This window comes from Phyllopteryx taeniolatus, chromosome 6 (assembly GCF_024500385.1).
Source record: "Phyllopteryx taeniolatus isolate TA_2022b chromosome 6, UOR_Ptae_1.2, whole genome shotgun sequence".
NCBI classification, from domain to species: Eukaryota; Metazoa; Chordata; class Actinopteri; order Syngnathiformes; family Syngnathidae; genus Phyllopteryx; species Phyllopteryx taeniolatus.
The window spans coordinates 32,854,572-32,867,707 of NC_084507.1; the positions used below are offsets into that span (position 1 = coordinate 32,854,572).

At 44.6% G+C, this 13,136-nt stretch overlaps 1 protein-coding gene across 9 annotated transcripts in view; it reads left to right on the forward strand.

Annotated features, from left to right (window-relative positions):
* Positions 1-2,301: 2,301 nt before the first annotated feature.
* syne2b (spectrin repeat containing, nuclear envelope 2b) overlaps positions 2,302-13,136 on the forward strand; it is a 141,173-nt gene continuing 130,338 nt past the window's right edge. For 4 of the 9 annotated variants that reach the window (XM_061776593.1, XM_061776595.1, XM_061776597.1 and 1 more), the window contains exons 1-3: positions 2,307-2,846; positions 9,770-9,897; positions 12,071-12,132. In XM_061776593.1, coding sequence (XP_061632577.1) covers positions 9,807-9,897; positions 12,071-12,132 — 153 coding nt within the window. In that variant the 5' untranslated portion in view covers positions 2,307-2,846; positions 9,770-9,806. Of the gene's footprint in view, positions 2,847-9,769; positions 9,898-12,070; positions 12,133-13,136 lie in introns of all 9 variants that reach the window. The other 5 variants (XR_009788971.1, XR_009788972.1, XM_061776600.1 and 2 more) reach the window with 4 other exon arrangements.

Here is a 13,136-nt window from a genome sequence, read left to right on the forward strand (position 1 = left end):
TTTCCAATTGCAAATGTCTTATTTTGAAAAAACAAAAAAGCCAATCAATCCTCCACTGTAGTGAGGATAAGCAGTCGGTTGCACGGACAAAGGTAATCCGTCTGCTTTCATGGAGGATGACAGCAGTCGGGGGATATTTACAGTCGAGAGGCTGACGTCCGAGGATTTGCTCCAATTCAAAAGTGTGGACGTTTATTTGATTTGATTTAAAAATAGATTTTGATGTTTTTTTCCCAACAAAACATTTGTGGTCAAAGTTTTCCACCTCCATAGAAGGAATTCCTATATTTTTTTGACATTATTTTTGACATTTCTTACACTTATTACGAATTTAATGTTGAAAGTTTACAAGTACAAAAAAAAAGTACAAATTGTTCTGAGCCCTTTTGATCCCTCACAATCTGCACATTATTTTTGTATTCGTCTTTTTGATGCGTTTCCTCGAGAGCACTGCAGTACCCGTGTGGTCCACACGAGAGCGCTGCCTACCTAGCGGGCTCGTGCGCGCAGCAAAGCATGCTGGGACTTGGAGTTGGTTTGCCAGGAAGCGGGTAAACTGGCTGTGTGTTTCGAGGCTGACTCACGAGCGAGCGACTTGCAATCCAAAAGACGTCGCGGTGACAAGATGTCCGTCTCATCAACATCGCAACAAGGCAGCACACTTTGCGAAGCTTCCGCGTTCTTTTTCCTTTGCATTTTGTCCACATTCTTCCTTCTCTTTGCCTCCTTTCTCCGCAACTCATCTTTCCTTTCCTTTCTTTCCCCATTCTCTTCTGTCCTCCTTCCTCTTCCTCCTCCATATCATCATCATCATCATGGTCAGAGATTACAAAGAGGACCGCAGCCAGAAAGACGAGTCGGCATCGAGTAACCGTCTGTGAGCCCCTGCCCGCGAGAGGCAACGACGAGAGCTTCCCAGATTATTCTTCTGTAGCGAACAGCGCCGTCACTCTGCACTCTCGAAACATCGATGACTCTTTTGAGTCTTCAGGGGATGAGCGAGCCTGTTAGAACGGGCGCGGAGTCTGTAAGGTTAAGGCTGTGAAGCGCTATGCTGGACTCTAACAACACACACGCTTCTCTATGTAGAGCGACATACTACACACACACTCGCAACCATCGGCCGCTACTGCATCGCGGCCTGTTTTACTGTGTGAGGAGTTTAAGCGCTCTTCCCGATGACAAATGGAGACATAAATACTCGATTCCTGCAGTATTAATCTCTCTCTCGCCGGGTTCTCGATGACGCAATCTTATCATTATTGCTGCGATGAATAGTCTGGGGTCAAAGAGCACCGATCAGCCCACTTCAATGAAAACCGCTCTCATGAATATTAGATCACCTTCGTCAAACCCTTTGCTAATCTTCATAGGATTGGTGTTTGCGAGACGTGGTTTTGAACTACTTAAACAGGATTCTCCCCCAAAGTTTGTGAGTTGACATCTGACACTAAACAGTCGCACTGATAAAGACTTGCATGCATTTGAGTCCTATTTGAAATGTTAAACGAGAGCAGTCGGGGTCAACGCACACACGAAGCCAGCAGTCTCGAGAGCAAGCCGACCTTTCAAATGAAAGACGTGTCGGGTTTAGGGTTAGGGAGGAGTAACGGGCGGTGGAATTCATCATCCTAATAAACGTTTCTTCCATCCCTCCATCCATTTCCCGTAGCGTTTCTCCGTGCTGGAGCCTATCCCGGCTAACTGCGGCCAGGAGGCGGGCTGCACCCTGAACTGGTCGCCAGCCAATCACAGGGCACGTAGAAACAAACAACCATCCGCACTCACATTCACACCTACGGACAATTTAGAGTCTTCAATTGACCTCGCGTGCATGTTTTTGGGAGGCGGGAGGAAACCGGCGTGCCCGGAGAAAAGCCACGCAGGCACGGGGAGAACACGCGAACTCCACACAGGCGGGGCCGGGGATTGAACCCGGTGCCAACCGGTCGGTCACCGTGCCTCGACTACAAAAACCTCCCCTGATAGTTTAGTTTCCATTTTGATGTTTGAGGACCAAATAAATACATAATTCATCCATCCGTCCATTTCCTGAGCCGCCAATCCTCACGCGGGTCGCGGGAGTGCCGCAGCCTATCGCAGCTGTCGTCGGGCAGGAGGCGGGGTTCACCCTGAACCGGTTGCCAGCCAATCACAGATACAAAAGTCAATCAATGACTAATTAAATAACAACAATTTGATCATTATTTCAATATTTAATCATTCCTATAATTATTTCATTTTGGTACATTTGGTCCTCCATAGACAAGAGTGACAAAATGAAATAAATATTGAAATCATTCAATTCATGAGTATGTGACCGTGTTCTTCTGAGCGCGTGTGTGTGTGCGCGCGCACGTAAGTAGGTGTGTGCATTATGAAGGTATGACTGTGCGCATGTGTGTTTTGTTGTGTGTGTGTGAAAGTTTGTGAGCGTGTGTCCGCGCGTGTGTGAATGTGAGTCGATGCGTGTGCATGTGACTTTGTGTGCACAAAAGGTTGCGTGTGTATCAGTGTATGTGACTGTGAGAATGTGTTTTTGTGCACGTGCGTGTATTGTGTGTGAGTGTGCGAAGTTTGTATATGCACGTAAGCGTGTGTGTGTGTGTGTGTGTGTGTGTGTCTATATTTAGTGACGAGTGAAGTGCGGTCGAGGCTTCTTTGGTGTCACCCTTTTTCAGTTGGCCCTTTTCGTCCACCTCGGACCTTCGACAAGTTTGACTCGAGAGCCGCCGAGCTCCGCCGGCACCCGACCTCCTTCGTCCTCGTCTTCCGCCACGTCTCCTCCTTCGAGCCCGGCCGACTTTTCTGCGCGTGGGTCTCCGCTCTGCTGACCTTTGCTACAGGTAAGCCGCACTCAATCAAAGTACTTATTGCAACGAACTAACGAACGAACTGTATCATTGATATTATTTCCCCAGCGAAGCTGAAATAGTTCCCAAGGACGAAAGTGAGCCGAACTCAGCAGCACATGTTGACTGAGCTATTTTTAGCGGCCCTTGCTTGACTTCTGACCTCCAAACACCGACTTTTCTCAATCTGAAAGGCACTAATGCTAACTAACGTGTAGCACAACTCCACTCTCGGAGATAGTCACATGACCTTCATTTGTATTATTATGATGATATTGAGTTTATTAAAACACCCCTTTAGCTTTTTTTCTGAATGACAATTGTCACCTTCCATGTTGCCTTCGAGGTTGTTTTGATGTTGTCGTCACTGTAATGGTGACGCTACCGTCAACGTCGCCTTCACTTTCACCTTCGTGTCAACATTTCCTTCAGTGTCACGTCACCTTGATGTGGCCGTCCGTCATTGTCATGTTGATGTTGATGTTGATGCTCCCTTCGTTGTTGCGTCCTCGTGAGTGTACGTACAAGTTGTTTGTGTTGTGTTTTATGCAATCTAGTCAAGTTGTCTTGCAGTGTGTGTGTGTGCGTGGGTCTCTGTTGGAATCAAGTGTGACAAGAAAACGTCATCCTGTCTAAGTCGGTGTTACTCCTGACTACTCCAGCTACTATTCTATATTATAGCTTATATGACTACTTCTTACTATTTATCACATCTTTGAAGTTGCACTATTTACTGATTCAGATCCCGAAATACTTTATTTCTCCTTTGGAAGCAAATAGGGCTGTCGCTATCAAATCGATTTAGAATCGATTACTGATAACCGAATAATATTCACTCCCCCCCCCCCAAAAAATTCACATTTGTATTCATATTTATTTATTTATTAGTGCTAACGTGCATTCGATTCTCATTTATATACTATAAGTTAGTTGCACAGAATTTGTGACAACTTAATGCTCAATAGTTGGCAATCGCGATTAGCATTAGCACGCTATCGAATACCATTTTAGGTTAAAAATGGTAACTAGCATTCACTAACACAGGGGTGGCTCAGAGGCCACATTGACTTTTCAAATTTGACAGGCGGGCCAATCCAGGACCAGATGCTTACATATACAAAATAAACACACAAAAAAAGGCATTGTAGTGTTAATACTTACGCTTACTTTGAATGGGAACCTTTTTTTGTCTGGTGTTGGTTTTGTTGTGGCAATTCTCCGAACTCATCTGGGATCTGGAGGATGTTTTGTTGGTGTTCATCACACTAAAAGTCTGTTCACACACATAAGTAGCCAAACACCACCAGCATCCTCTGTGCCATCTTTCAGATTTTGGGAAATTCATGAAGCATAAAACTCATTCAGTTTGAGAGTTGAACTTCTCTTTTAAGAGCTCAATCGGTTCCACCTGCAGCTCCCGTGGCGCTGTTTCGGGGTCTTGTGCGAGGGGATATGACACCAGCTGAAGTGACTTGTCCATTTCCGATAGCAGAATTCTCCACACAGGTCGTCGAGTGATTTCCTCTCTTTTTTCACGTCGAGGAGCCTCTTTCAGCGTAGCCAGTGTGGGGAACTGAACAAATTTGCTTTCAGAAAAAGGCTAAGTTGGTTTTGAAGGCTCTGATGTTTGTTTACATTTCATGCACAAACTGGTCTTTCCCTTGAAGCTTCACGTTCAGCTCATTCATTGTGTGTCAATATGTCCACAGCAAAAGCGAAATCAGGACAATTGTCAGCTTTCTCCAGTAACGCCAAAAATGAGATCCTGTTTGAGCTCCCACACCGGATTGGCCCACTTTCTCTGAACTTAAACAGCGGACATTTGAGTGGTAAAGCAAGTCCTGGTGATCAGCATCAGTTTCTTTGAGAAACTTGCTGAAATGCCCTCGCACGCATAAAGTTAAGGACTTTGATAAGTGGCTTCACTACATGGTCAAGCTGCAGTACAAATTTATGCAGCGCAGGAAAATGACCTCCTTCTCAGGGTTGTCCTCTTTTTAACAGCCCGATGTTTTTTCCAGTCACATTTGGCGATCCATCTGTCCATCCATTTTCAACACCGCTTATCCAGTTCAGGGTTGCAGGGCGCTGGAGCCCCAGCTGACTTCGGTCGAAAGGCGGACTACACCCTGAACTGGTCGCCAGTCAGTGGCAGGGCACGTATAGACACGGACAACCATTCACACTCACATTCAAACCCTCACTGAGTGGGAACTGAACCCCCGCTGCCCGCACCAAAGTTAGGCGAGTGCACCACTACACCATCAGTGACTGATTTGGCGATCCATCTGTGGTAATGTTGGCAAGCGCACTCCAAGGTAGCTTGTGCGTCTTGATGACACCCGACACGCGGTCATACAAATCCCCTTCTTGCATTTTACCCTTCAGGAATTCCATGGCCAAAAACTCATCCGTTAATCATTAATCCCTCTGATAAAAAATAAAAGCTGAGCGGTATCCTTTATGTAATTACTTTCGTCCAGTACCAAGGAATACAATGTAAATGACTCTGCTTTTTTTTTTATTGTTTAGCTTGTTAGTAAAGTCTTCCTTAATGATCTCTACACGCCGAGTCACTGTCCTGCGTGATAAGTTGATGTTTTCAAATTTGTTCTTGCTCTCAGGACACAAGATACCTGCTGTCTCGACCATGCATTCTTTCAGAAACTCTTCTTGGGAAAGAAGCTAGCTGGTCTTTGCTAGTTTGAATGCCAGCAAAATTCTAGCCTTGGTGACTGAATCTTGGATGGCAGTTTGTCAGATAAAGAAGGTGTTTTGCTGAGCCTGCAAGCTTCATTTTAACCGCTCAGCCGTAGCCATCAGCCATCGTAGCCTGCGTTGATTGGTTGTTAGCATAATCAGCATGCTTAGTAGAAAAGTAATGGCGGATGTTATATTCCTCTAAAACCACAATGGTTTCTTAATAAATTTGACATACAGCCTGTGACCAGACTTCAGTGAAAAAGTATTTAGTAGTCCATTCTATACTAAACACTCGACTTTTCTTTTCTTTGGCCCACTCCTGGTTGAAGAAGGGTTCAGAGCAGTAGCAGAGTAAAAACAGAACAGCCAAAGTCAATGTCAATGTCAATGTATCACTGTACCTACTGTGCTACCTGGTAGAACCACTGGGCATTACAGGACAACCTGGTGGAACCACTCGGCGTTACAGGACAAGGTCAAATGAATGTAGTCATGATTTTGATATAATGGAAATGATCAACGGTATGGCCCGTGGGCCGTAGTTTGCCCACCCCTGATCTAACTCATACATCATGTTATATGTACATTACACATGTAACAGTGTCTTCAAAGTCACTGACTGACGCTCCTCTGTGGTTTTTTGGCAAAGTATTTCAGTGACCCAACACTGTGTCCGTCTTCAATAACTGTCCCTGTGAAACATGGGTTCTGGCTGTGCAAACAGAGGTTCGGTGTATGACTGCAGCTGTTTCAATCTTGGTTCTGACAGATCAAGTAATACCGTCTAACACAAAATGATTTCATATATTTTGTGTTTAAACACTGTGGTACAGTCCACACGAACAGACTCATTGCCAAACTTGCAGAATCAACATATTAATGACACAGAAAACAAGCCGTACATTCAGGGTACTCATGCAGACTTGTATACGTTTGTACAGGCGTGGGATTTCCTCAATTTTATTGTTCATTCTCGATACATATATGATCTAGACCAGTGATTTCCAACCTTTATGGAGCCAAGGCAAATATTTTACAATTGAAAAATCTCACGGCACGTCACAAAAAGTGGATACATTAATTACTCTATGTATTTATTTGTTCTGTCTGTTACTATGCATCACTGGCATAGATAGATGAACAAAGATACTTTATTTCTTGTAAATAAAAGATTTTTTGAGCAATTACAATTACAGAGAATTTGATAATTTTCCACGGCACACCTGAAGAGCGCTCACGGCACACTAATGTGCCCCGGCACACTGGTTGAGAATCACTGATCTAGAGTCACAAGGAGTCCATCTTGCAGTGTTTTAGGTCATCACTGGGGGATGTCCATATTCCATTAATGAGAAGTGACCACTCGTCCTGAAGGGTGGTGCCTGGTGTCTTAGCAATATGCTAAGCGAGCATTTTGACTGCAGATCAAAAGGGAATTGTTCTTTGTTGAATAGTCCTCAATCCTTTTTCTTGTTTAAGTGTCCATGTGAGACATCCTGCCGGCTTGTGGGCTTAGCACAGGAATGTTGGGGGTTCGCTGAATGGACAAAATCTAAAGCAAACAGAGCACCCCATCGTCTGTGGCCAGAGAGTCGATATCCGTTACATTTTGTAGTTTGGATTTGAAAGCTTTTGTGAAACCTGGAACTTTATGACATGGTTCGTAAATAACATCAAAACATAGATGTAGTAAAGAACAAGTAGTAATAGAAATAAATACAACTACAGGTCAGTCTGGCCAACAAAAGTGGATCCCCTCCTCCGGGTCCGACGAGCCGGACACGGTAACCTGTGACTAGATGGCAGCCTCTCAAAGGTCGGGGTGAAAATGTGGGAGGAGTACTTCAGGATCCAAGCAGTCATGCTGCACAACCTGCTGTTCATAAATAGAATTCAGGCAGCCAGTGGCAAGTCCAATGATCCTGGCGCACACCTTGACTATGCCTTGTAGGCAGCTAGATGGAAAGGTACCAGCAGACCATTGAGAAGGAGATGACAGGCTGGATGAAGGGTGAAAGAATGTCAGTAGGGTCTTTTTGCTAGCAGAGATGGAGTTCAGCTTCCTCAGAAGGTGCAACTGAGCTGAAAGTCTCAAAAGACACGCACAAAAAGAAGAAGAAGCAGGTACTGCATTCTCTGGTGGCACTTCCTCAAGATAACCTTTGTGTTGTGGGAGAACCTCAGATGGTCTTCGAACATGGTCCTCAGGTATTTGTACTCCATCATTCTCAGCCGGTGAGGAGCTCTCTCTCTCTGTCTCCTGAGAGAGGACACCACCTTCTTGGTTTCGCTGACGTTCGGTTCCGGCCAGAAGGTGTCACCACACTCAAGAAACTACTGCAGAGCAGGTCCGGGTTGCTGGGTTGTGATGTCCTGCCCTCTTCGGTGTAGAGGATGAAGAGCAGTGGTGAGAGGACATAGCCCTGCGGGGAGCCCGTAAAGGTGCTGAGGCACTTCAGACAGGTTGTTGTTGACCCGGACTCTCTGTGTTCTCCTTCTACAAATGGGGCTCTTCCCCCAGATGGGGAACGAGTTTGAGTGAGTGGAATCTTGACCCCCAACCTAAAGATCAATGCAGTTTATCGGTTTTCTCTTTTTGATGGGAGTTCAGCCAAGCTCACCCTCCACTCTGTGTGAACTGCCAGTGTTTCACTAAATGGTAAGAAATGCGTACCTTTTTTTACGTCTGTGTTTTGCTGTGTCATGCGGGATGGAATCAGTCAGCGTCGATGGCCACAGCCTCCGTACAACTCCAATATGTTGTGGATAAACAGATGACCCTAATGAGACCCAACAAGACTGTTGGAGGTGACCATCTGATTTTTTTTCTCTCTGACACATAGCCAATTTATACGTGGGCCACAGTATTTCTTGGAATGCGCTCCCATTCTCGGAAACCTGAGGACAATCAAAACAACGGAGCAATATTCCCTCAAAATCGAAGCTCATTGAGTCAATAGTTTTTTCTGTACAGTTACACAACAGGGCGAAGTGACGTTAACTCTCTGGTCCAGGTTCACCTGAGTTGATTCTACTATATGTCCAGGATCCAGAGAATGAGCTGGTCATCCAGGTTGAAGTTCTGGTGAAGACACTCTGCTAGGATGTGGCGATATAGGGCGCTAAATGCAGAGGAGAAGCCTGCAAAATCAGAAGCCTGGCCAAGCGTGTCAGCGGCTTACCCATTTTTCGTTTTTGCGTTGTTCACACCTCTATCGACCTTGTATACAATCGATGGGGTCACTCACACATCGCAAATCCAAATGATAATAATGGTACAAACGACAGTAGTTTGGCCTTGGAGGAGGTCTGCATTGTACTGAGTGACATACAAATTGGGTTGTCATCTCGAACATACTTCGTTTCGCTTGTGGAGCCTTACAGTCGTTTTGGGAGTCTTTCTGAGTCAAGTAAATCATGTTAACTGAAACCCACCTATCAGAACTGTGGCACACACACACACACGTCATTGTTCATGCTGCAGCTGACAACCTTGGGATTACTTTCATGCCAAGCTATAACCACATGCACACACACGCACGTACACGCACACACACGTACTTATCTCTATTTCAGTGTGAATGTTAGAGGGCAGTGGGTGACTTCTAAAGTTACTTTTTAGAAACCATGTGTGTGGGTGGCGTGTCACCCGCAATCCCACCCCACACACAAAAACGCGCACACTCTCACAGACCTTTTTATGTTTGGGGTAGCAGGAGGAATTGTTAAACTCAACACCTCTGGCAGCGGCCAGAGGATGGCAGGCGTGTCAAAGTCATTTTTGTCACGGGCCACATCCCATATGACTTCCCGTTAGGACTGTGAACCCATATAAATGAATTTTCACCGAAAATAATTACACAGAAAAATGATAGATAACTAGTTTTGAAGTCAGAAGCCTATAAAACATGGTTTTTCAACTGTAATTACATTTCTTTTAAAAAGAGTAATCGGAACAAAAATGCTTGCAATGTTGCAACGTTGCAATTTTGATATTTTCTCAAGAAACATGAAGTTGCCGCATATGATTTGGTTTCGCGGGCCACATGAAATGATGTCGTGGGCCGGATCTGGCACCCGGGCCACCAATTAGACACCAGTGATACATGTGTATGTATTTGTGTGTGTATGTGTTCAAATTTCCCCATTGGGGACTAATAAAGTTTATTGATGTGTTTTTATCATTTTGAATTTAGTTTTTACTGTTTGTGCAGAGGGGCCATGTTGCCACCAGGGCGCCACTGAGCCAAAATGGCCTCCGACTGCTACGGCCCTGATGACGTCGCGGGGGGGCCAGGCTGCGCTCCCCTGGACATTGACAATGTTCTCATGCTGCTGCAGGGTCAGTAAGACAGCACTACGACACCCAACAACACTCGCTATTTACAGTAAGTGCAAGTACGCACACCTGTGTCGACTTAAAGGCAGACTTTTGTGGTGCTACAACTGCTAGCAAGGTTTGCATGTAGCCTCACTTCACTAAACCCCGCGCCCCAGTCCGACCAAAGCCCTGCCGCCTCACCGACACGCACCAGCGCGATTCTTAAACGCGGTCATCATGAGGACGTGTGATGATCGGCGTGTCGTCGTGATAAATCGAAAATAATGAAGAGAAAAAACATCATGCAGTATTGTCCACAGCCTTGTCACCTCCCGTGCCTCCAAAGTTGCTCGATAAGCATCATCAGCCAAATCATCAGCCCGTCCTTGGGCAACTTCACTCGACATCTCTGAGGAAGCCCGGGGCCTCGCCCGTCCGTATTTGCCCGACCACCTCCGCGCCCTCGGAGAGTGGAACCTTCGGCCGGGACTCTTTGCCGCCGCGTCTCCGCGACTCGCTCTCTTTCTCCGCCTTTGAATCCAAAGACCTTAGCCGCCCGCTCGAGGCCGCCTGGACTGTATTTTTAGGATTGGTTTCATTTCGTCTGTATAAGACAGTTTTTAACATTGTTTGATTGATGTACAGTGTCCTTGAGGGCCACGAAAGGCGCTAACGAATACAATGTTTTATTATTATTATGATGATGACTCATATCACCACTGTATTGATATTCCAAAGTGGGATCGGTTGCACAGCGAAGGGTTAAATGAGGCACGTCGGTGTTTGATTGACACGTGACGACGGGTCGGCGCCTTAGTCGGTCCGACCTGCTTGAAAGGTGGTCGGACCAGAAAAACAGAATTCATCTTTCGTATGCGCTCACGTCGCTCTGTACGGTGTGTTCGTGTGTGTTGATGAACACAATGTGAAAACATCAGCCAGCATGGGTGAGTTGATTCCTTTCATGAATCGTAATAATAATCATAACCATAGCGATGTTTCAATAAAGATGTCATTTTGCTTCATCTCAGGCAGATTCAAACCAAAACCGAACTTGGTCTCGACATCCTCTGAACAAATTCTCGTCTTTGTTACAAACACAACGACAACGTTTGAAGTGTAATAAAGCGTACTTTTTTTCTTTCGAACAAAAGCTACAAAAGTAAAAGACCAAATGAAGTGTTCAATGTTAAATACTTTTGCTATAAATAAAGCACAAAGTTCTGAGCCTTCCGTGGCTGTGCCGAGAGTCTTCGGAAACCCTGACGTCATTTTTCTTCCCCAAAAAAAAAAAACCAAATCGTTTGTGAACCGAATCGTTCGCATACCGAGGTGCCGCTTAAATGTTCACTTTTCATTGCCACTGTCGGTGTGTGTGCACGTGAGCGTGTGCGAGTCCGGGGGGTCCGAAGGCGTCCTTAGAAGGAGTGTTGGCTGAAAGTTATTCTAGCTGAACGTTTCTTCTTCTGCGTGAGATCACAAGCGCACCTTTAAAAATGTTTCCACATTTAATGATAATAATTTCTTTGTTCCAAGGAATGCCAACAATTTATTAGGTAGACTAATCTCAAGGCGCTTGAATATTTTATAATCGTTTATACCGCTGATACGGTATTGCTTGACAACATTGCAGATTAGGACTGCTGGTGTGTTGTTTCTTTTTCTTCTTTTGTTGCAATAACAATAATAATAATAATTTCAACAATAACAGATGACCCCTTCACATTTTCAGCTCAGTATTCACACACGAGCAAATTGTTTCCTCCCTATTTTCTGTTTTTGTGCCTTGAAATACGAGTTCAATCTGCTCTGTGACAACTCTCGTAACTCAAAGCTCGTCTCTTGTAATTGTATCGAAACTTGTTTCTCAAATCATCTTTCCACCTTTGAAATGAACGGAAAGATCATCGTTCCATTTTTGCCAGCTTTCACTCCAAGTAAGAATAAATAATATGGCAAGAACAAAAATTGTTGTAATATATATTTTAATGAGGAAAATAGCACTGCATAATATTGTGGTTTATAAAAACACAGGAATTACATCATTAAATAGAATTAAAAACAATTATAATATATCATATTTTGTCATATTGCCGTAGTTTACAACAGATTTCACAAATGTGGTCAATGGAGAGATGAAAGTAACAAGACCAACGTGTGTGTGTGTGTGTTGTGCACGCTCGTGCGTGTGCAGTGGAGCAGGAGCAGATCCAGAAAAGGACTTTCACCAACTGGGTCAATGCCCAGCTGGCAAAGGTGAGTGCTCAACTTTCCTCACTCAGGCACTTGGTGAACACGTTTTAGCATGTTAGCTTCCCTTGCAACAAATAATCATGTTTACACTTATCAAAGTCACATTTTGAACACTTTTAAACACACTTGAACGCATTACAAACATTCAAATAAAGACTGTTAGTCAGTGGACATTAGCCACTTAAGCGTAGTGCTGCTAATCAGAGGTTAGGGGTAGCTACATTTACTCAAGTCACATTTTGGATCAATTGTACTTGTCGACTTTTAATGAAGCATACTTTTTACTTTGACTCAAATATTTATGGGAAGAAGAAACGGTATTTTTACTCACCCTGGACTGGTCGCCAGCCAATCGCAGGGCACATACAAACAAACAAACAAACAACCATTCGCACTCACATTCACACCTACGGGCAATTTCGAGTCACCAATGAATGCATGTTTTTGGGATGTGGGAGGAAAGCGGAGTGCCCGGAGAAAAGCCACACGGGCACGGGGAGGACATGCAAACTCCACACAGGCGGGGTCGGGGATTGAACCCGGGTCCTCAGAACTGGGAGGCTGACGCTCTGACCGGTCGGTCGCCGTGCCGCCGTCATTTAAGTGAATAAAGCAAATAATGTTTCTGTAAGGCACTATGCATGCGCCGTTTTTGTTCTTCCACTTCAAAATTGAAACGGTGGCAGGTGTGCGTGGACTCCCATTGAACACGAGTTTGAATGTATTCGATTACTTCTGAACAAAGCCGCATGCCAGTTATAAGAGGGAGACCAGATTTATTTGTCTTTCTTTTATTGAAACTGTATTTAAGCAGGTCAAAGAGCAGTTAAAACAGAACATCTCTTTTGCAATGGTGACTTGGCCAAGAAGGCAGCAAGTTCAACGTCAATCACATTCAAATATATTTCACCTCCCCTCTCAAAATGACAGAAAGATAGAAAATAAATCAGTTGAGTTGTACAAATGCTCGGTCACATTAATGGTGGAAAAATTTGAAAATGAAAATT